The sequence below is a fragment of the Bactrocera tryoni genome, unplaced genomic scaffold, assembly GCF_016617805.1.
Source record: "Bactrocera tryoni isolate S06 unplaced genomic scaffold, CSIRO_BtryS06_freeze2 scaffold_11, whole genome shotgun sequence".
NCBI lineage: Eukaryota > Metazoa > Arthropoda > Insecta > Diptera > Tephritidae > Bactrocera > Bactrocera tryoni.
This window is the reverse complement of record NW_024395824.1, coordinates 21,891,251-21,912,361: the sequence shown is the minus strand read 5'-3', so window position 1 is coordinate 21,912,361 and position 21,111 is coordinate 21,891,251. Positions and strand designations below refer to the sequence as shown.

Below are 21,111 nucleotides of genomic sequence, written 5' to 3'. Positions count from 1 at the left end.
AGGAAGCTGCACCCAGGTTTTTTTTTTTTTAATTGAAAATGGACGTGGCGTTGCCCACTTATGCACCAAAATCCATATCTCAAGAACTACTCGACCGATTTCAATGAAATTCGGTATATAATAGTTTCTTAACACTCTGATGACATGTACGAAATATGGGTGAAATCGGATCACATCACGCCTTTTTCCAATATAACGCCATTTTGAATTCCATCTGATGCCTTCTCTGTATAATACATACATTAGGAACCAATGATGATAGCGGAATAAAACTTTACACAAATACGGTATTTGAAAATTATGTAAATGACGGATAATGGAATCTCGATTATCACTTTATCATGCGAGAGTATAAAATGTTCGGTGACACCCGAACTTAGCCCTTCCTTACTTGTTGGAAATAAAAACTATCGAAAAAGTAAATTAAAAAAAAAAAATATAGATGGGAATTCGAAATATTTTCGAAGAAGGGAAATAGTGACCAAGCGTGTAGCAAATACTATATGAGCGCTTGGGCAGAAAGCGAAAACTCTGACGCGCAATTTCTCGGTTTTTCATTTTTACGATTTTTCTTAATTGGCGGGCAGGATAGAAAAAAAAATAAACGTCGTATGGAATTGGGGCAAAGTTTATTATCTTTGGCATTAAATTATCTTCTATTTAAACTAAAAAAAATAAGAAAAGTCAAGTTTGAACATATTTTTAAACAACATAAAGTCAATTTTTTTTCGTCAGAAACCACCTATTTTTAAACTTATAAAAAAATTTTACAATTTTACAATTTTTTTTGGAATTTTTTTAGTTTAATAGAAGATAAATTATTAAAAAATATGAATCTCTTTGACAAAGGATGAATGATGTTTAAACATATAAATATATACCCTAAAAATTTCGCTTTAATCAATTATTTCTTTCCTTCCCAAAAAACTCCTAAAAAAAATCGAATTTTTTTAGCCTCTAAAGGAGGCTCCCCCCTTAAGTGGAGTAGAACAAATGCAAGAAATTGTCGTACATATAGTAGACATAAATTAAGCAACGTTTGTATATTCCTCGAACCAATATTTATAACGTAAATACGTCGGTTTTAAACATTCAATAAAGTGCTGAGACTCGAAAACGTTTTCCTAGTTTGCTTTTCGTAAACAGGTTACAGTAAGGTGTTAAGTTTGTTAATCTGCAAACATAATATCGTCTTTTTTTATTTGTAGCTGTGTTCTGAGTAGTAGATAACAGACTGCTATAAAAAAATGAAGTCGAAATATCTGGGAAGTGATGTTATTTTTCCTGTAGGTCTTGTCGACTAGAATGAGAATCCAATTTTGGAATTTGCCAAACACCCGCAAAATCATTAAGTCGAAATTAAAAAATCGATTTTACGTATTTTTTCGCAATGAAAGCCGATTTTTAATTAAGAATAGTTTAAGAATGGAGAAACTCAGACCTTTCGAATATTGTATATAGTAGATTAAAAAAGCTTAAGAAATTTATTTGCTTCTGCACAAACTTAAATTTCATTACCCTTTTTTTCCTTTTTTTGACTTTCTCGATATGTTCAAACATTATTTTATAAGAATACTAAATGAGTTCTGATTTGATTCAAAAAGTTTAACACCAAGTTTAAAGAATGTTTCTTTTCAAAAATCGGTAAACAATTTACTTTGTTATTCAACTTTTTATCAAAACGAAATTTTTGCAAAAATTCGCAACGAGCTTAATTTGCCAATAACTACATATATATAGTATATATTTCTTTTTACGATTTTATAACCCTTATACCTGTAAGTGCATGTGTTGTTTATCGTTTGTTGTGTTTGCTGTTAAATTTGATAAAACTTGTTGTAAAGTAAAACTAAAATGTAGCTACAAACGAATTACATTTTTTTATACATTTGTGGCCTATTTACAGATTCAAGTCATCGGCGTGATTTTAAAAATAATATTGGTGTTGTAAAAATATATATCACGATTCTTGAAAGGTTTTAGTGCTTTTTTCTGTGCCTATGACATTATCAGGCATATCGTAAACAAGATGAATCCTATATTTGCCAAACAAACATTGCAGATCACAATTTTAAATCACGGAAAAACGTTAAGTATACGAATGTTGTTACGATTACAAGACCAAGACCAAAATACTTAAATACCGAAGTGCCTACAAAAAGTGAGTCCGCTGATTTTCGGCTTTAAATCATAATTGTAATGCAGATGAATGGCGACTTTTCATTGACGGATCTTGTAAAAGTTGTATCCACTAAAAAATAAATAAATTCGTTTTCCCTTTATAAAGTCTGTATGTAATGTCACCCTTAATGAAAATAACAGATACGACGACGGTTGTAAACGAACTTTTAAGAATGTATGCTTAAATTCCGATAAAAATGCATTCGCATTTGTACTTCTTCGCACAAAATCTTGGGCAGTTCAGTGATAAACAAGGCGAACACTTCCACCAACAAATTACTGCGATCGAAAAACGTTTTGAACGTTTAATAATATTTATTGGTAAATTAAGTTCGTTAGAAATTTTTTGCAAAAAATTCGTTTTTTATCGGTTTAAAAAAACATTCGTTAAACTCGGTATTAAACGTACTCTTTGAATCAAATAAGAACTCATTTACTTTTCATATAAAATAATATGTGAAAATAACTACAAAGTCAAAAAAAAAAGAAAATGGGTAACACAAATTAATATCGGTATTCTGCTTGTCACGATTGTCTCATCTCTAGGTGTTAGTGACTCTGTTAGTCAATATACTGTATCTGCCAGAATACCAAAATGAGACTCCTGACTAACAGTGTCACTAAATTGCGATTGTGACAATTAGAGACATGAGACAATCGTGACAAGCAGAATATCGATATAAGTTTGTGTGCGGAATCATATACATAAGTTTGTTGTGCATAAACAAATAAATCATCGAAATGTCTTAGTTTCTTCTTTCATTAACCGTTATTAAATTAAAAATCGTCTAAGATATGGGCTAATAATGTCCAAAGTACGAAAAAACGGTTTTTTAAGCTTAAGTCGAAATTTCGGGGGTAGTTGGAAAGTTCCAATATTGGATTCTCGTTCAACTCGACAAGACCTACAAGAAAAATGGAGCCACTTCCCAGGTATTTTGGTGTCACACAGCGTAATACATTTAGATAAATTTTATTAATTGCACGTTTTCCAAAACTTGTTGCCTCAAATCATTCCTTACAGAGCGGTATGTGAAAAACAAGAAAAACTTTGGTGACACTAAAAACGTTTTCATATAAAAATTAAATTTTAATCGCTCAGTTTGTATGGTTGAGATATGCTATAGTGGTCCGATCTGAATAATTTCTTCGGAGATTGTTCCGTTGTTTTGGACCAAATTAAATTCCGTGAAGATTCGTATAGGGAAGTTTTCCATGCAGGAACTTTATTTTGATCGTTCAGTTTGTAAGGGAGCTACATATATGCTACAGTTGTATTAGGGTGCTCCAAAAATAAATTTTGAATTTTTTTTCAACTCTAATACATATATATTTTATAGGGGCTCCGAAGTTTCCTTCTGGACGCTACTAACTTCGTGGTACATTTAATATACTCCGTTCAGGAAGAAATTAAGTTTCATAAAATAATACAAATCCATAAACAAAGTGAATTCGTCTTTGCGTCACATATCGGACACCCGACCGATGCATTGAATTTTTTACGGTTACTCGTTTGATACTGTTACTTGGCTACTTGAATGCTTACATATATGTGTACATATGAATATTAACCTGACGATATCTGTAAAACAAACTTTACATTATTATACACAACAAGCGGACGTGAAAGCCCCACTTATCTAAAGATTTAGTGCCTGGCCTATGATTGCTTTAATTTTTTATGTGAAACCTTAACATCTATTTTTTCTAATATTTCTATATAAAAATTTGAATACGAGGTGTGTTAAAGAAATAGCGGGAATTTCAATATTAAAATTTCGCGGTTTTGGAAAACAAAATTCACTGCATGTATTGTCTGTAGCAACCGCTAAGGTTAGACGTGTTTTTATGAGGTTGGCGATTTTCATTTGTTAAAAGAAATGCATCAATGAATTGGTCCGTGAACTCTTGGCCAAAAACAATACGGTAACCGTACCATCCTTTGTGCGACTTCATCGAATTTGCAAAAATAAAGAGAACCTAAAAGGTTGTTATAAACTTAAACAAATAAAGAAGGATTAAGTTCAGGTGTAACCGAACATTTGCTACTCTTGCAACTTGCCATGATTAAAGATAGGGAAATATCTTCGAGTTTTTAAGGTTTCTGTGCTATATGAGATATAGGGCACCCGATTTTTGATTATATACGTGGTATATGTTGAAGTCAATTGGAAGTTCGAAAATCTTTCTATTAGGTGCCTACTGTGAACAAAAAATAGTAAGACTTTTTAATTTATATTTCCCGTGAAAATGCATTCGCCGAAATATTTTATTTCTGGGTTGATATGACTGTCAGTGATATACTTATGTACTTATATGTATGTCAAATATCACATCAAAATAATTATTAGTGTTTAGAATACGCTTATCTTTTTGAAGTACATAAAGTGCATGCGCCGATTTTTACGTTTGTGAAATTGTTCAACAAAGAAGTTCCATTAAATTTTGTGTGCGGAATCATATATATGGTGCCGAAAAGTCCAGAATGTTGAAAGGCTTTCGGTGATAAGAGTTTATCGCGAGCAAGTGTGCTTGATTGGTACAAATTATTCAAATAGGTTCGGGTACAACATCAACTGTTAATCAACAAGTCAATAAAATGAAGGAATTGGTGATTGAAAATCGACAATTGACAGTCAGAGATCTTACTGCCATTGCTGGAATATCGGAAAAATCAGTGAAATACATTTTGAAAGATCTTTTGGCCTAATAAAAGTAAAAGCACAATTGGTTCCAAAATCACTCAAACTCTGCGTAAAAACAGGTCGGAACTATTGGCCGACAGCTCTTGGTTTTTGCAAGACGATAATGCACCGTCGCAGACATCAAAATGTGAATTGCTACGCGAATTGAAGGCTATTCCGGAAATTGACCTTAACGACTGCAACAATAACAAAACGATAATATTATTTCGATTCAACCCATTTGACATACAGGGATACTATTTTAAGAAAATAATTATGTTTGGATATTCTTCGGTCATAAGGTGTCCTATTTTAAGTGCACTATTTGGGCAAAGTTTTATATAGATACATTTATGGGTGCGTGATTTGCATACTGGATAGTAAAAGAAGTAGAATTTAAATCTGTGTTACGTAGGAAGAAGGCGGGCTTGTAGTCCTTTCGATCGTTTTCGCTCTGGGACATGGGGTTGTCAAGATAACATTATATACCAAATATGGTTGATACCGGTAGGACCTGAGATATGGATTTCCACCTGAAAGAGGGCGGTGCCACGCCCATTGCGTGATTTTGACGCTGACTGTTATAAAGCTGTCTAATACCATCGGTAAAATTGAATGTCTCTGGAGTTTTAAGTTATTGATTTATGCCGAAGGACAGACGGACCATCACTAGTTTCGTTTAAACCGTTTTTGTATGAAAATTTAATAAATATTTTCCATAGATTCTGTTCCAACTAACAACACAATTATTTATAATTTCCCTAGCATTATTAATGAAAAATATAAGTAATTGTATTTTTTAATTATGAATAATTAACAACTGTTATATCAAACTATTTGCATATCTTTACATGCTCTTTAAAGAAAATTATAGTTCGCAGTCTAAAAGAAATAGGCACTGTCTTCGTTTCTACGATATAATAATTATTATTTGATCCAAGACTGTGTGAAATACACGTATACTCAAAGATCACTCGGAGAGTGCTCGCGTGCTATGGGCTGTAGAAAACTAATTTATATATACATATGTATATAACCCTATATATAACTCGATTACTCGACAAACAAACGTTAAAACTATTACACTCTGTAGCGACATCTTGCAAGAGTATAAAAATCGCTGAAAGAGTAAAAAGCTATCCCAAAAATTGAGTTTGAGAAGTGTTTCGACGATTGGAAGAAGCGCTGGCATGAGTGCATAATTTCGAATGAGGACTATTTTGAGGGCGATAATGTTAATAAAAGTTAATGAATATTTTTTTCAAAAAACTGAAATTCTCGTTTTTTTTGAACACACCTCGTATTATTAATTTGTCCCATTAGAGCTGAATATACTAATTACTAAAACATTATCTCCCGCACTGAAACAAAATTGATAGCATTATTTAGCTGATCGATTAGTGAGCTGGGTAAACTTGGCTTAGCCACCAATAACTTAGTACATGATCGTAATACCAAAAACATATATTTTATATATGCACACACATAGTAGATATGTTACACGTTACTGCTTTTATGAACTCGTTTATTTTTTTCTAATGTTCTTGTTAAATAAAATTGCTACATTACCAATTACTGTAAGTTTGTTTACACTAGTTTTTTTGGAAATATGTTTAATTTCAATTCGTACTTCTACAAAAACATTGTACAGTTAGGATTATATGTAAGGTATGATATTATTTTGCTGTTGAAGTCCTCGAATTAAGTGCACATTTCGGGCGCGTATGAGTGGAGTTTTACAGTTAGAAGACTCTTAAGAACTCATCCATTCTTGTTGTCTGTGTACGTTCCAATGCTTTTTAGCTTGCGTGTACGTAACACTTTATATGGCGTTAATAATTATTTAATTAGTTTATTCCTTATTATCATTAATGATATTTATTGCATTTTAAATCTATTTTTGTTTGTATCGTTGATCTCTAAACTATTTCATTTAACGTATGTTGTAAGGTATTTGATTTAGTTTTGTTGTTTGATGAGCATTTCCACGTTTTCGAATAAGTATTTTTGTTTTAGTACAGACTATTGTTGTAATGTTAAGATGTTACATTTCTTTGAACTTCTTGCTACTTTTATGCATCAATGGTTTATTTAGTCAAACTTTTGTTCTTCATTATATACTTATTTGTAGCAGTTACAAAATATCCTATACTGGGGATTTAATATAAATACAGCTCTCTGTATATTATTTCTATATTGCCTGTATATATATATGTATATATGGTACATTCAATAAATATATATATATATATTTATATAAATATAGTTGTTGGTATAAATTCCTTCATTAAACATTTATTTCACTCTATCATATTTATGGTATAATGAACAGGTAAACGTTAAGTTGCCATTTTCTACAATGCATTTGTCAATTACACTTCAGTCTCTCGAATTGGTTCCGGCGGCTTAAAATTCAAAAATTAATAAACATTCAATAAATAGATTGAAAAAGAAAATATAACACATAATTATTCAATTCGTATAGAAATAAAAGCTGACAAAATTAAAACGTTACGTTAGGGTCTGATGTGCGCGTACGCATGACTAAATAAGTGCTGGGATATACTAGGTTTTAGATAAGATTTTCTTCCACGCATGACAGTCCTCAAGCAATGAGTAATGCTACATAAACATAAGTCCTAGAAACAGCCAATACTATTATGTATAAGGATGTATAATGTAAAATATTAACATTTTGTAAGCAATATCATAGACTAAATGGTATCAACATGACTATAAACATGAAAAAATTAAGTGTCTAATATTAAAACCTTCCCAATTCACTTTTAATACAGTTCACAGGTAATACATACATACTAGACTGCTGTACAAGAGCACTTGATATCACCAAAGTAACGAGCAACCTATTGCATTAACATTGTTTCATATCATTTACAGAAATTTACGTTAAGTGGTGAGCTTGAATAGGAACAAAGGCAAAAGACACAAACTTGACTTGACTTGTTCGGTTCTCTCAACAAAGCAAACAATACATAATAGGGGTATTCTCTTGCTCTTGCAAAACCCTTGCACGGTGCAAGAATTTCATATATTTCCTCTTGGTGCACAGGCACAACAACAAATACACGCTGAAAATTATTTGCAATGGGTGTAAAATATGTCAGACCAAAACCTATGTATATTTGCATGCAATGTCACGTAAAAATATAATTGCAACCCTGTTTTAGCTGTCATTTTACATAAAGACATATTACGTCATTAAATTGTTGAGGAAGGTAAGTTTTAAATAGATTTTATTATTTCTATTTAAAATATAAAGATTTGTTACAGGTCTTTTTGTTAAAAATGTATGCAGAAGGTGCGCCAATTCACAATATCCATGCTTAATAGTCATTCACAACAATTTGACCGAATTAGCCATTCATATATCACTAGATTCTGGAATGGATGCTCTCGTGCCCTTATATATTTCGGTATAGTATTTTTGCAATCTGCAATCTTGCAAGAGCAAGCGAATACCTAATCTGTTTTGATGCAGGAAAGCCAGTGCAATGCAAAATATCGCAATGAGTTCATCATCAAACAAACGTTAGAAAATTGTTTTGATTATAATTTTTATAATCGCTTAAAAAACTTAATCAAAATAGTAATTTGTAATAATAGTACATTTAAAATACTCTTACTTATTTATAATTTCTTGGACAGAGGAAGTGAATTTATATTATTTAGTATTTTGTTGAAAGTTATTACTAATTCACTCACTTTAAGTTTATAAAAAATATGTAAAATAGTTCCTACTATGTAAATTTTTATAAAATAGCCATCACAAACTTGAATATAAAAAACGCTAGCTAGTAAATAATAACAGTACGCACAAATATATGATAAGAATATGGAAAATGTTTTTTTTTGCACTCGTTGCCATTTGACTTGATATTCTATGCCTTTACTGCCTTCTCCTGCTATATTTAAAGAAACACGTCTAAAAAGGGGTCGGATCGTTACATCCGTGCACGGATCGGCAAACATACGAAAGAAAATTACGTGATACGTCAATCGTATGCGGTGATTGGCATTATGACATACGATAGCAAACGGATCGTAATGTATTTTCAATTCACAATAGTTTTTAAATTCCACATTGCTTTGGATCGTATTTTTAGGTCACAATAGATGTGGAACTGTCAAAACTGTTGCGAAATTTTCAATAAACTAACAAAAACTAATTAAATATCAAAACGAATCCAACTTTGTTTTTTTTATTTGAGCTCTAGTGAAAGTGATGGGCATAAAAAAATAGTGCGGAGATAGCTAGGAGAGCCGTAGGTATAAAAAAATTATGAATCCTCATTAATAAAATTTTCTTTGTAGATGTATCGTTGAACAAAGCATTGAAATCTTAAAAAGACGGTGGAGTATTTGAGGATATGGCAAGCGAGGAAGGTATCACCCCACAAAAGTGGAAGATTTGCTAACATTTGTGAGGCATTACATTACATCTGCATAAAATTTACAATTTGGTACGACCCTCAAAAATTGCGCTTCTTATCACACACAAGAAATGCACAACGGGGTAGCGAACCGCTTCACCGCAATCGACCAAATAAGTAATTTTAATTCAAAAATGTATATATCCTTAACCTTAAATTATTTACATTATTTTTATTGTCAACTAAAATACAAAAGTTTTGTTCATATAAATATATATTTTTTTTAATTTTTAATGAGATATTTCTAAAAATGATAAAAAACTCAAAATTTAAAAAACATTTGCTCACATTTCCATAAATTTGTCTATTACGATTGGTAGTTTGCATTCGAACGATGATTCGAACGAACGGATACGTTTATATACACGTTCACGTATGTCATCATGCCAGGTTACGATAGAAGCGTTACGATCACGTATATCATAATACGAAATACAGACTTTTACGTGACGAGTGATACGTTCACGGATGTAACGATTCGACCCCAGGTCGAAAGTCAAGGTTATATTGACAGTTTTCTTCGATTATCGAGGTGAGGTGTCATAAGAATTCCTTCTGACCGGCCAAACTGTCAACAAGGAATACTATTTAAGTGTTAAGCGTCGTTGGCGCGAAGTTTATTTAAGTATTAAGCGTCGTTTTTGCACCACAATAAAGCACTGACACTGTTTCTTCGTGAGTTTGTCGCCAAATTTTCACTAATATAGTGCCGCAACCATCGATCCGCCTGATTTAGCTTCGTGTGACTTCTGGCTATCTAGTGAGTCAAATGGCCTCTGCGGGGAAACCGTTTTATTGGAAAACGCTGGCTTTGAGGGCGATGACATAGATTGTGAAGAATAATTTATTCTTTTAGTATTTTAAGATTACGAAGAAAGTCTTACCATTTTTTGCTCATAGGTATATCTCATGGAATTTTAATTAGAATAATTATTAGACAGTTGGCAACCACCTATTCGAATATCGAATAGTGGATTACAAGAATTTTGTGGGTGATAATAAATATATCGCGTCTACCATAGCGTCAGAATTACGAATATTCCTGATTGTAACGCCGAGCGCGGCAGCAAAAGTGGAGTTTTAATTTTAAAAACGAAATTCTACAAATGGGGGCTCGTCCTGGTTCGCAAAAGAGCGATTTCCCTAGAAAAAATTCATAAGTGAACGTGTTTTAAGACTAAAAAAAACTATTACGCATACTCGCGGTATGGCCTAAAACAGAGCTTTCGGTAACAATCAAAGGTGTTGTGGAATCCAAGACAGAGTTGCTTAGGTGTCAGAATTGCAAACCAATTCTGATTTTCAATAGTGTCACAGAATCTGATTGGATTTTCGTCTTTTCGAACATACGCAAAACCAATATTCGAATCAGCTGTTTACTAATGTGGCAAAACTTGCAAATGAATACATTTGGAAGCAATCCTATTAAAATTTTTAATGAGTTCCGAATTAAAGAAAGATTTTAAGAGATAACATTTATCGAATGAATAAAGATGCATTTGGGTGTTAAATTACGTTTATTACGTTTTGTAAATTATCTTTAAGAGGGAGTCTGCTTTAGAAGCTCCAAAAAGTTCATTTTTTTTTGCATAAATCTCTTTAAAAATTGTCTAAGAATATTTCCCCAAGGTTATGAACGATTGGGCAGAAAGAAGAAGTTGTACGATTTTTCTTAATTGAAAAAACTAAGCGTCGTATGGAATTGGGGCAAAGTTTATTATCGTTGGCATTAAATTACCTTCTATTTAAACTAAAAAAAACTAAGAGAAGTTAAGTATGAACATATGTTTAAAGCTATTTTTTTTTTAGTCAAAAACCACTTTTTTCAAATTTTAAAAATTTTTCACTTTTTTTTTGAAAATTTTCTAGTTTAGCTTGAACATAAGTTATTAAAAAATATGAATCTCTTTGCATTTTTTGTTTCCGATAGAAATTGCAACCTGCATCCTGCCCGCCGTCTGAAAAATGCACATGCTAGAAGCATCTGGCAATTGCTTCCCAAAGGCAAAATGTAAAAGATTTCGTAACAAAAAAATTTGCGGATTATGCGGATTTAACTATAAACCCTAGAAATTTCGCCTTAACCAATTATTTCTTCCTTCCCAAAAAAAACCTCAAAAAAATCGATTGTTTTAAGCCTCTAAAGCAGGCTCCCCCCTTAAATATCCGCTTTTTTGTTTCAAAAAACTCAATAATTGAGACATTCCGTGTTTTATACTTATGTTTTCCCCTATAGAAATAAAGATACATTAATTCGAAATAATAAAATAACTTGATTTCTTAACTTATATTTCAAAACTGTGTGCGACTATCTTCTTGATTTGTTTCTCACAGCAAAACCGATAAAAATTGGTTTCCGTGACACGTGATTCCGACAACTATCAGATTCCACAACACCCCTGAATTTAAAGTGATTGTGTAGTAAAAACTTACGGGCATACTGGTGATCTCGCCCAAGACCATTTTATTGAAAAGGTGAATATTTTTCAAAAACTAAGAGACATACTGGCGAGTGAATTGGCGAAACTTTTAGTCTGCGTTCATTGAATCAACGAAGACATTTAAATGTAATAAGTGCGTTTGTGAAATTCACAGGAAGATGGCGATACGTAAAATACTAAGAAGAGACTGTACCTGAGGTCCAAGGAGCATTAGGCGATACCGTTAGAACGCCAAAGTCTAACGGCAAGCAGAACAGCTAGTAATTAGAAATAGCAGTACCAATGAACTTGTGAAATATTCACACCAATGAAAAGAGGGCATCATCGAAAGACCAGAAGTAAACAGTAACAACTAGGGATAAAGAGATGTCCAACTTATTCCAGTGTGAGAGCGTTTCAAAATTAGCGTTTATTATAACATTTTCCAATATGGCCAGATTGGACAAAATAATAACTTTTGGGCATTTAAATTAAAACACCCAACATTTAGTACGAATAAAAATTACTATATAGTGGTTAATTAATGTATGGAGAAACTATTTTAATCTTTTTATGGTCTGTTAAGGTAGTAGTAACTTGGGTTCAAAAAATCGAATTTTTTTTTGCTTAATTTGAAAATGCAATGTCTTGAGAATATACTGTGAAAATTTCAGACAGAAATTTGAAATATTTCGGGAGTTATAACGAGTTTCCTAGAGCGCCTCGGAATCCTCTCTCTCGGAGTTGTTGAACTTTAAACGCGTTTTTCTCAAAAATTTGTTTTTCTGGTCGGCCCCGGTCCTAACTTTTTTTCTACTTAACGGATTGTTTTCAAATTTTAACAGACTGTTCTACACACTTATAGTTCTCGTCGGTACTATCGATAATTTTTGTCACCCCTAACTTTTTATTTTACACCCTTTCTTTGCTAAAATAAAAGGACTTTTTTTAAAGTCCGCCATTTTGTTATTTACCCTTGAAATATGACTTCAGTAGTTCCGACCGGAATGACTTTTGGTCTTTCAATACCCAATAAAATAATTTAAACATTTTAGCTCTCAATCAATAAATGTTCTTAATAATTTTCCATTGAAAATAACACTATCTTGCTTAACATTACAAAACGTTTCCTCAAATACATTTAAATTTCACAATTTTTTTTAATTTTCATTGTTTTACATTTCTTATAAGTGGTCTTGAACGAAGCAACAAATCCCTCCGTTTACATATTTTTATGGTAAGATTTAAATGTGACCATCACTCGTTTCCAATTGCTAAACGTCAAAACCTCCTGAACTCGATCAGCTGACAAAGTTCAGGAGGTTTTGACGTTTAACAATTGCTCTCTCACTTCCAATGAGAGATGAGTTGGGCATCTCTTTATCTTTCTTCGTATTAAATGTTGGATGTTTTAATTTAAATGCCCAAAAATTATTATTCTGTCCAATCTGGCCATAATAGAAAATGTTATAAAAAAAACGCTAATTTTGAAGCGCTCTCACACTGGAATAAGTTGGACATTCCTTTATTCCTGGCTAATATTTTGTAGGCAGCTGTATGCGCCACAGCGTCGTTTAAAGTAGACGACGCATTGGTGGCATATATTACAGTACTTTGCGAATAGAGAACCGTTAGGTACTTTTAAAGCAGTGAAGGAGTGCGCAATAATTATTGTGTTGTATCAGACGGGTAGTTTGAAAGAATAAATCCGGGTATATGAAAGAATTAAAGGCACGGCCGTGGTAAATAACAGAGTGGTAAATCCGTCATCAAGTACAAGGTTATTTAGCTAAAGAATGCCCACGTGGGGAATAAACAACGTTATTTGTTTTAAGTGCAAGGGAAAGGACTATTATGCCCACGGGTGCAAAGTCTCACAAGCAGTTAGCGTGGTGAAAAATGCGCGAAGTAACACCGTAGGTGATCGAAGTGGTATAAGAAAAAGTGAGTATATTTTCGTAAAGGCGGTGATTAACGATAATAAAATAAATGTTGAAAGCCTCAAAGTTCAATGTAAGGGTAAGAAAGGAAATGCTTCAAATTAATTGTTGTTACATGGCCTAAAAAGAGCGATTTTGATGACAATTTTCCGACATCAGCATTAATTCATAAATTTTAAAACACTATATTTTAAGTGCCTTTATTATACCAAACCCAGTGAATAAATCATCATTTGTATTAATTCACAAAGTTTTAAAACCTTCCCTTGAGTACATCACACATGTGTTCAACAATTGATCCCGCTAGAGAATGTTTTTCGATAAAGAGTTAACGAGTTTCCTTTAATATCAATAAAAATGAACCATTGAGAAATTGGTATAAATAAATAATAAACAAACCTAATACTATGTTCGGACCGACATTGAAAACATTTTGAAAACACATTTGTATGTTGTGTAATCTAAGTCGTTCGGACCGACAATGTGTGTTTTCGATGAGTTCTCACTGACAACAATCAGTAACGGCTTTCTCTTGCTCTTGCAAGATTGCACGATGACACAAAATGCAAAAATCCTATACCGAAATATGCAAGGCCAAGAGAGCATCCATTGCAGAATCTAATGATATATGACGGCACGAAAATAAACGTGGGTTATGGTCTGACATATTTATAGCCATTGCAAATAATTTTCTGCGTGTGTTTGTTGTTGTGCCGTTACAATTTAGGGCCGGCAAAATATGTCTTCCAAAACCATCGATTAAACTAGAGCAGCCACCGATTATAATGAGTGGAATGTAAGTTTTCAAGTAGTTTTCAGCGAAAACTGTGTTTTCGTTTGACAGATTTTACATGGACGAAAACACATGTTTTCGTGCGAAAACTAGTTTTTCCCACGAAAACATGTTTTCGTTGTCGGTCCGAACATAGTATAAGAGACATGTTTCTCTGTCTTTAGTTTGCGTCTCCAAAGTGACACTTTCCACACATATGAATTGTAAGATGCACCTCTGAAACGAGCTCTTACAACCATTTTATGGTCACATATGTACACATCTGCAACAGTCTCTTCATTTGGCCTTACTCACACAATTGCTTTAGTATTTCCTATTGAAATACAAATGTTCATTAACTGTTGGGCGCATCATTGAATATGCATCCCATCAATTGCTCCAATTGTTGCAGGAAAGTCAAACTTTTGAAAAAGTATTTCTTAACATCACCTTCGTCTTGCGCAGCCATTTGAAAGGCTATGTGATATGGGCACAGAGTTTTTTCAGTGACTCTGCATATTTCATTTAGGCAAGCCAACATAAAGACAAACATATACATACATACATTTAACGATCACTGCTAAATTGGTGCTGATAACCAAGGCAATTTTCGGCCGATTTATTTTGTTTCCGGGTAATAAGCTAATACTACGTTTCATGCCATCCTGGTAGTCAGAAAGCGGTGTTTCACAGTTGTGAACGCAAGACTGTTTTTGCTAAAAATCAAGTGATTTTTTCTTAAGCCCAAATGATATTTCAAAATGGTTTTCACTGATTTTTTCGATATTTCAACGATGCCGGTAAGATCTCTGACTTTTAATCATAGATTTTTCAGCACTAATTCCTTTAGTATATTGACGTGTGGATTATCAGTTGATGTTGATGGCCGTCCCGACGTGGTCCGTCGTCGAGCTTTCTTGACCCTCTTTGAATAATTTGTACTAATTAAAAACATTTGCTCGCGACAAGTGAAGGAAAGCCCTTCCTACATTTTGAACGTTTCTGCACGAGAAATTTCATTTCGGACACAAAACTTTTTTATTGAATAGTTTCGCTCATCATAAAAATCGCCGAATATTTCGACAAATGAGCTTTCCAGCGAAATTTATATTAAAAAGTCTTACTTTTTTTTGCTAATAGTAGACTTTAAATAAATATTGGAAACATACGTAAAATTCACTAAAAAATCTGATCTCACAAATTACCCACCGATTTTGCAAATTTATTTCTGCTGGATTCTTAGTGGTAGTTCGTTGTTTTGCTTTTCATCTGTTCAATAGCCCATGCTCTCACCGTTGACTTTGGCAGCTATGAAGGACCATGGGCTCTTTCAACAAGCAAAAAGAAGAGTTTCGTGCCATATTATCCATGACAATGACCATTGGTTTATAGTGAAATCAGTCGGAAATTAGCTGCAAAACTATCGGTAATCGGACCACTCGATAGCTTCGATAGTTTAAAAAAGTACTATCGATTGCTGAGCTCTCCACCAAAAACAAAAACATTTTTTGTTGGTTCTAATATCTTAACAAATTTTGATGTTTAAGGTATCTATATTACGACCTCATTCATGAAAATATTGTATAGTCGTAAAAGTCTTTATTTTATAGTATTTTATTTATATTTATAATGAACCACATATGTACCACTTTGGTCCACCACTTTTTGCCATTTTTCCGCTAGGGACATTATTTCATCAGTATAAACCTTTTCTGGTTCCTCGGCGAAAAACTGCGACAAGTAATTTTCACAGGCTTCTCTTGAAGCCAACTTTACTGCATTAAGGGAGTTCTGCATTGATCGAAACAATGGTGCAAGGACAGGGCTATATGGTGGATGCATTAAAACTTCCTAGCGTTGTCCTAATGGAAGACGAAGCCCTTGTTGACAATAAAATGTAGAATCAATCGTTCCACCAGGTTGGAGCAGCTTAAAGTGGATGATTCCTTTCCAATCCCACCAAACAATCAGCATAACCTTTCGAGGCGTCAATCCTGGCTTTGCGACCATTTGTTGAACTTCACCACGCTTGGACCATGACCTTTTTCGCACATTATGGTCGTATTTGATCCACTTTTCGTCTCCTGTTATCATTCGCTTCAGAAATGGTTCGATTTCATTTCGTTTCAGCAAAGAATCGCAGATGTTCATTTGGTCCATTAAATTTTTCACAGATAATTTATGTGGTACCAAAACATCTTCTTTTTGTAGCCAGCCTTTTTTAAATGGCTTAAAACCATTTGATGATTAATATTAAGTTCCTTAGCGATGTCTTGGCTGCTTATGTGACAGTCCTGGTCAATTTTTTCCATAATTTCATCGACTTTTTCAACGTTAGGTCCACCAGAGCAAGGTGCATCTCTCAAATCGAAATTCCCAGAACGGAAGCGAACGAACCAGTGTTGTGCTACGCAAACTGATACAGCATCGTCTTCGTAAACGTCACACATTTCACTAGTGGCTTGTGTGGCATTCTTCCCTTTTTTATACAAAAATTAAAAATATAGCGAATTTCTTTATTATTTTCACTCAACTGTAACTGTTTTTCAACTTCCCCGTATTTATTTTATTATAAAGCTTAAAATCTCACCTTTCCAACATTGTAGATATACGACTGCAACGACATCTATTGACAATATACGAAAATACTTTTTCGAGTACCCAATATTATCATGCCCTATATTAAAAAAAATATTACCTGGGTTTCATTAAGGTACCTCAGATACAATCACCAGTCATTTGAAGCAAAGTCAGCCGGATGTTCGAAAATCCTGGTATTAGTTATATGGGGACTGGGTCAAGTTTTTGTCCAACTTTATCCATTTTAGGCACAAATATGCGCTGTTATGAGTAAATTTAATTAAGATAACTCATATGTTGGCCGATATATACTGTATAAAGTCATCTGGAAGTTTGATTATTTTTATATTAGGTATAAAGGAGTTAAGAGCCACGATTCATTATTCCTGAATAATCTTTATATATGAAAGGTACGTGTCACACGTTTGTCCGCGATGGACTCCTAAACTACTGAACCGATTTTAGTAAAATTTAGCACACTATGTCGAGTTCACACCAACTTAGAAGATAGAATAGTAAAAACAATTCATAAATAAAGAATACAGTAAAAGCTCTATTAAATGGATGCCCCATTAGGCGGACATCTCCACCAACCATGGACATTGCTGATGTTTATTAAGTACAATCTATTAACCGGACAACTCTATTAACTAGCCAGAAAGCTTGGTAACCAGACATTGAGAAAGCAGCCTTAAATTCGTTATTTTGCCAATGAAATTTATTTCTATGCACATAATCAAAATAAAATCTCAAACCCTTGGATTCTTATACTGACAAAAACGTTTTCTCCTTTATTCGTAAACTAGTCCAAACCCGCGGCTCGTGATATAAAATATAATGGAATAGTTAAATTGACAATCTAAATTTTTTATTAACTTCGTAAATCTCTAAAGGTATGATGTAAAACAACATCTTCACAGTATCTGCATCTACATCATATATAGTTCACATATAAAATACTTGGATATGCTTCTTGTTATAGTGAATAACAGTGCAAGAGTAGAGCAGAAGAGTGCGCGTCTCAAGCCCTATATAAATTCTTATGGTAATGTTTAGTTCAACATTCATCGAATGAAATTGCAAAATCGACGGCTAAAACCCAGATACTACACGAGGGAAAACGCAGACTTGATCGTTCCTTTTAAATATTGCATTGTTCTGTGCAATGCTTCAGGAATATTTGTTAGCTATTATGCGCTCATTTCAAATTGTGATTCACTTTTTCTTGTTCAGTTACAACTATCAACATAATTCATATATACGATATGTGTACGTAAATAAAATCCACTGCCACCCTGCAAGTAGCTGTGTGATGTTATTTCGTGTTTTTGAAGTAAAAAATATTAAATGAATTGTTGTGACTTTTCACATAAAACGGTAGAAAGTAGCATATGCCCGTCCCAAGGTTCTAACCTACCTCATTACCAATTTCCAGCTAAATCGGTACAACCGTTCTAGAGCTACAAATATAGATATAAATTGCGAAATCGAGAGTGATTTTGCAAAAAAATGCCACCGTTAGAACCTTCTCCAGGACTAAAGGAATACCCGTGCAAATTTTCACGTCTTTCCGTGCTGTGGTTCGGGCGTAATGCGCAGACATACAAAAAAGGGCGTTTCATTTTTATATATAAGATAAAATTTTCACTGCATTGAATAGTTTATAATATAAATAATATAATATAATAATCTACTTCTACCACAGCAACGCGTGGCCGGATCTCCTCGTATACAAGGTGCGTTCCAAAGTAAACATGACTTTTTGAATCTAGTGCCCTTTGGTGGCACCGTCTATATGTTGACTGGTGCGTTAGAATCTGTTATCTTTATCGATTGTCCAGTGAGAATTGCATTACATTTCATCGATTGGAAGTGAAGTTATTGCGTTTTAAGTGACAGTATGTTTATGTTATCGGTGCGAAAATGAGTTTGAAACAAAGAGCCAACATTAAATTTTGTTTCGATTGATGAAACAAGTTTATGGCGATAATTGCCTATTGCATTTTGACCGAACATTTGGGCTTACGAAAGGTGTGTGGACGGTTTGTTCTGCACAAATTGACTGACGACCAAAAATTGCTCTCATCGATCGAGGCTTGTGACCGATTATTTGACAAAAAATCACATTTTACACATTAACCATTCCCCGTTTTCAACTGATATGTCTTCTTCTTCCTTTTCGGAAAAATGCATTTGCTCATGAAAGGAAAGCGTTATGCAGACGTAGAGGCAATTCAAAAGGCTTGCACCGGCATACTGGCGGCCATACCGGCCAACGAGCTAAAACACTCGTTCGACATATTTTTGGACCGCATACCAAGTTTCATAAAGATATCTCAATTTTTACTCAGGTTACAACTCGAACGGACGAACGGACAGGCAAACAGTCACCCGCTCTCAGCTTTTCTCGTCATCCTGATCATTGATATATACATATATAGCCCTATATCTATCTCGCTTTGTTTTAGATGATACGTACAACCGTTAGGCTAGCAAATCTATTATACTCTGTTGCAACAGGTTGCAAGAATATATAACTGAAAACAAAAAAGCATTCGAGCATTCGAGCATAGGGAGTACTGTTCAGAAATATTACTTAGGCACACGACGGCTGAACAAAAGTGTAAGCATGTTAACATATGTATGTATATTTTCACCAAGACCAAAAATTTTTCCATTAAAATTTACCTTATCTAGGCGTTATTAGAAAACATATGTACATACATATCAAACAAAATAAACTGGCTTTTAAATAAAAAACTCAAAATATAGCCTTGGCAACTACTTCAAGTATATCATACAGAGCGGTTATATGTAAGGTCAATGTGGATATATGGTATTCAACTGTGGGGTACGACCTGTGCAACTAACATTGACATATTTTAAAGTTATTGATGCTTTTTTAATGTCTATCTAGTCTAGTCGAGCCCAATTTTTTTAATGATGCTAAGTTTTTACATCTAACGTCATAAATGAGAAATATGGTAAATCGTCACGTCGACATATTTAATAGACATATGTATGTACATATATAGTTAAGTACATATTAATCAATTCGACGAAAGCTCTAAGGAATTAATTAATCGTTTTTATTGTGAACATTATTTTTCTAACGGTGTTAAGATATTGTATTTTTTAATTTCTCAGGTAAAAAAACTGAAATTATTAAACCAAACTTTATAGTTGAGAACGGTTTTTTATATTTTTCGTTGCTTGCTTTCCAAAGTCGGCCAATGTGCTTTAAGCAATAATTTCAGTGGCCACAAAATACTTCGAATTTTTTCTGAATTTACTTTAGAGTCTTATTGATATGAGTAAGAAAATGCATTAACATGTAACTTTCAAAGTTACTTCACGACAAACTTCAGCTTTGTTATTCAGTTATACAAAGCCAAAAGTAGTGGAGTTTCGTTTTCTAATCCGTTTGGATCCTTAAACCTTATGCTATTAAGACAGTAGTAGATCTGAGAATGCTTATTAAGTCCGGAACAGCTTCTACGTATGAGCGGCATAATGTTTCAGCACGTTTAGAAGATCGGATATACTTTATCCAGTGGCCCTGATACAAAATTGCTGAATCTTAATAACGTATCTAGAGTCTTTGCAGAGGGTGTAGAAAGCATAGAGAAATTTACCCCAAACGTTTCCAATGCTAGGATGATGCGAAACAGCTTTTAAGAGATATGTACGAAATACTTTGTTTTAGACCTAATCGTGTTATCTTCTTGTTATAATTTTGAATTTTATTAACATGTTGTCTTTAATCCAAATTATAAATATGCTATTATAGTCGTAAATATTCGAATATATCCATTCACTTTTAGAGAAAATGTGCAAATTAAAAAATAGTGACTAACAATTCATTGCTGAGAGAAAAAAGCATCACATACCATCATAGTAGAAGTGTTTTTAATATACATATAAAACATATATCTTAAATATATTTTATAAGAATGTAGAAAGTTGAAAACAAAACAAAGTAAAGAAAAATGAAAGACCAGGGCTGATCTATTTGAAATACATAAGTAAGTATTTGTATCGAATTAATGGTTATATATAAAGTTTAATTTTCATTATTAAGTA

The 21,111-nt window shown here is 33.2% G+C and overlaps 1 protein-coding gene across 13 annotated transcripts in view; it reads right to left on the bottom strand.

Moving 5' to 3' along the window:
- Nucleotides 1–21,111, bottom strand: part of LOC120779425 (plasma membrane calcium-transporting ATPase 3) — a 273,340-nt gene that overhangs the window by 192,021 nt on the left and 60,208 nt on the right. For 2 of the 13 annotated variants that reach the window (XM_040111638.1, XM_040111639.1), the window contains one exon: nucleotides 7,132–7,270. The exons of the other annotated variants lie outside the window; for them this stretch is intronic. In XM_040111638.1, the coding sequence (XP_039967572.1) occupies nucleotides 7,238–7,270 (33 nt within the window). In that variant the 3' untranslated portion in view covers nucleotides 7,132–7,237. Of the gene's footprint in view, nucleotides 1–7,131; nucleotides 7,271–21,111 lie in introns of those variants that run through there. 13 annotated transcript variants of the gene reach the window in all.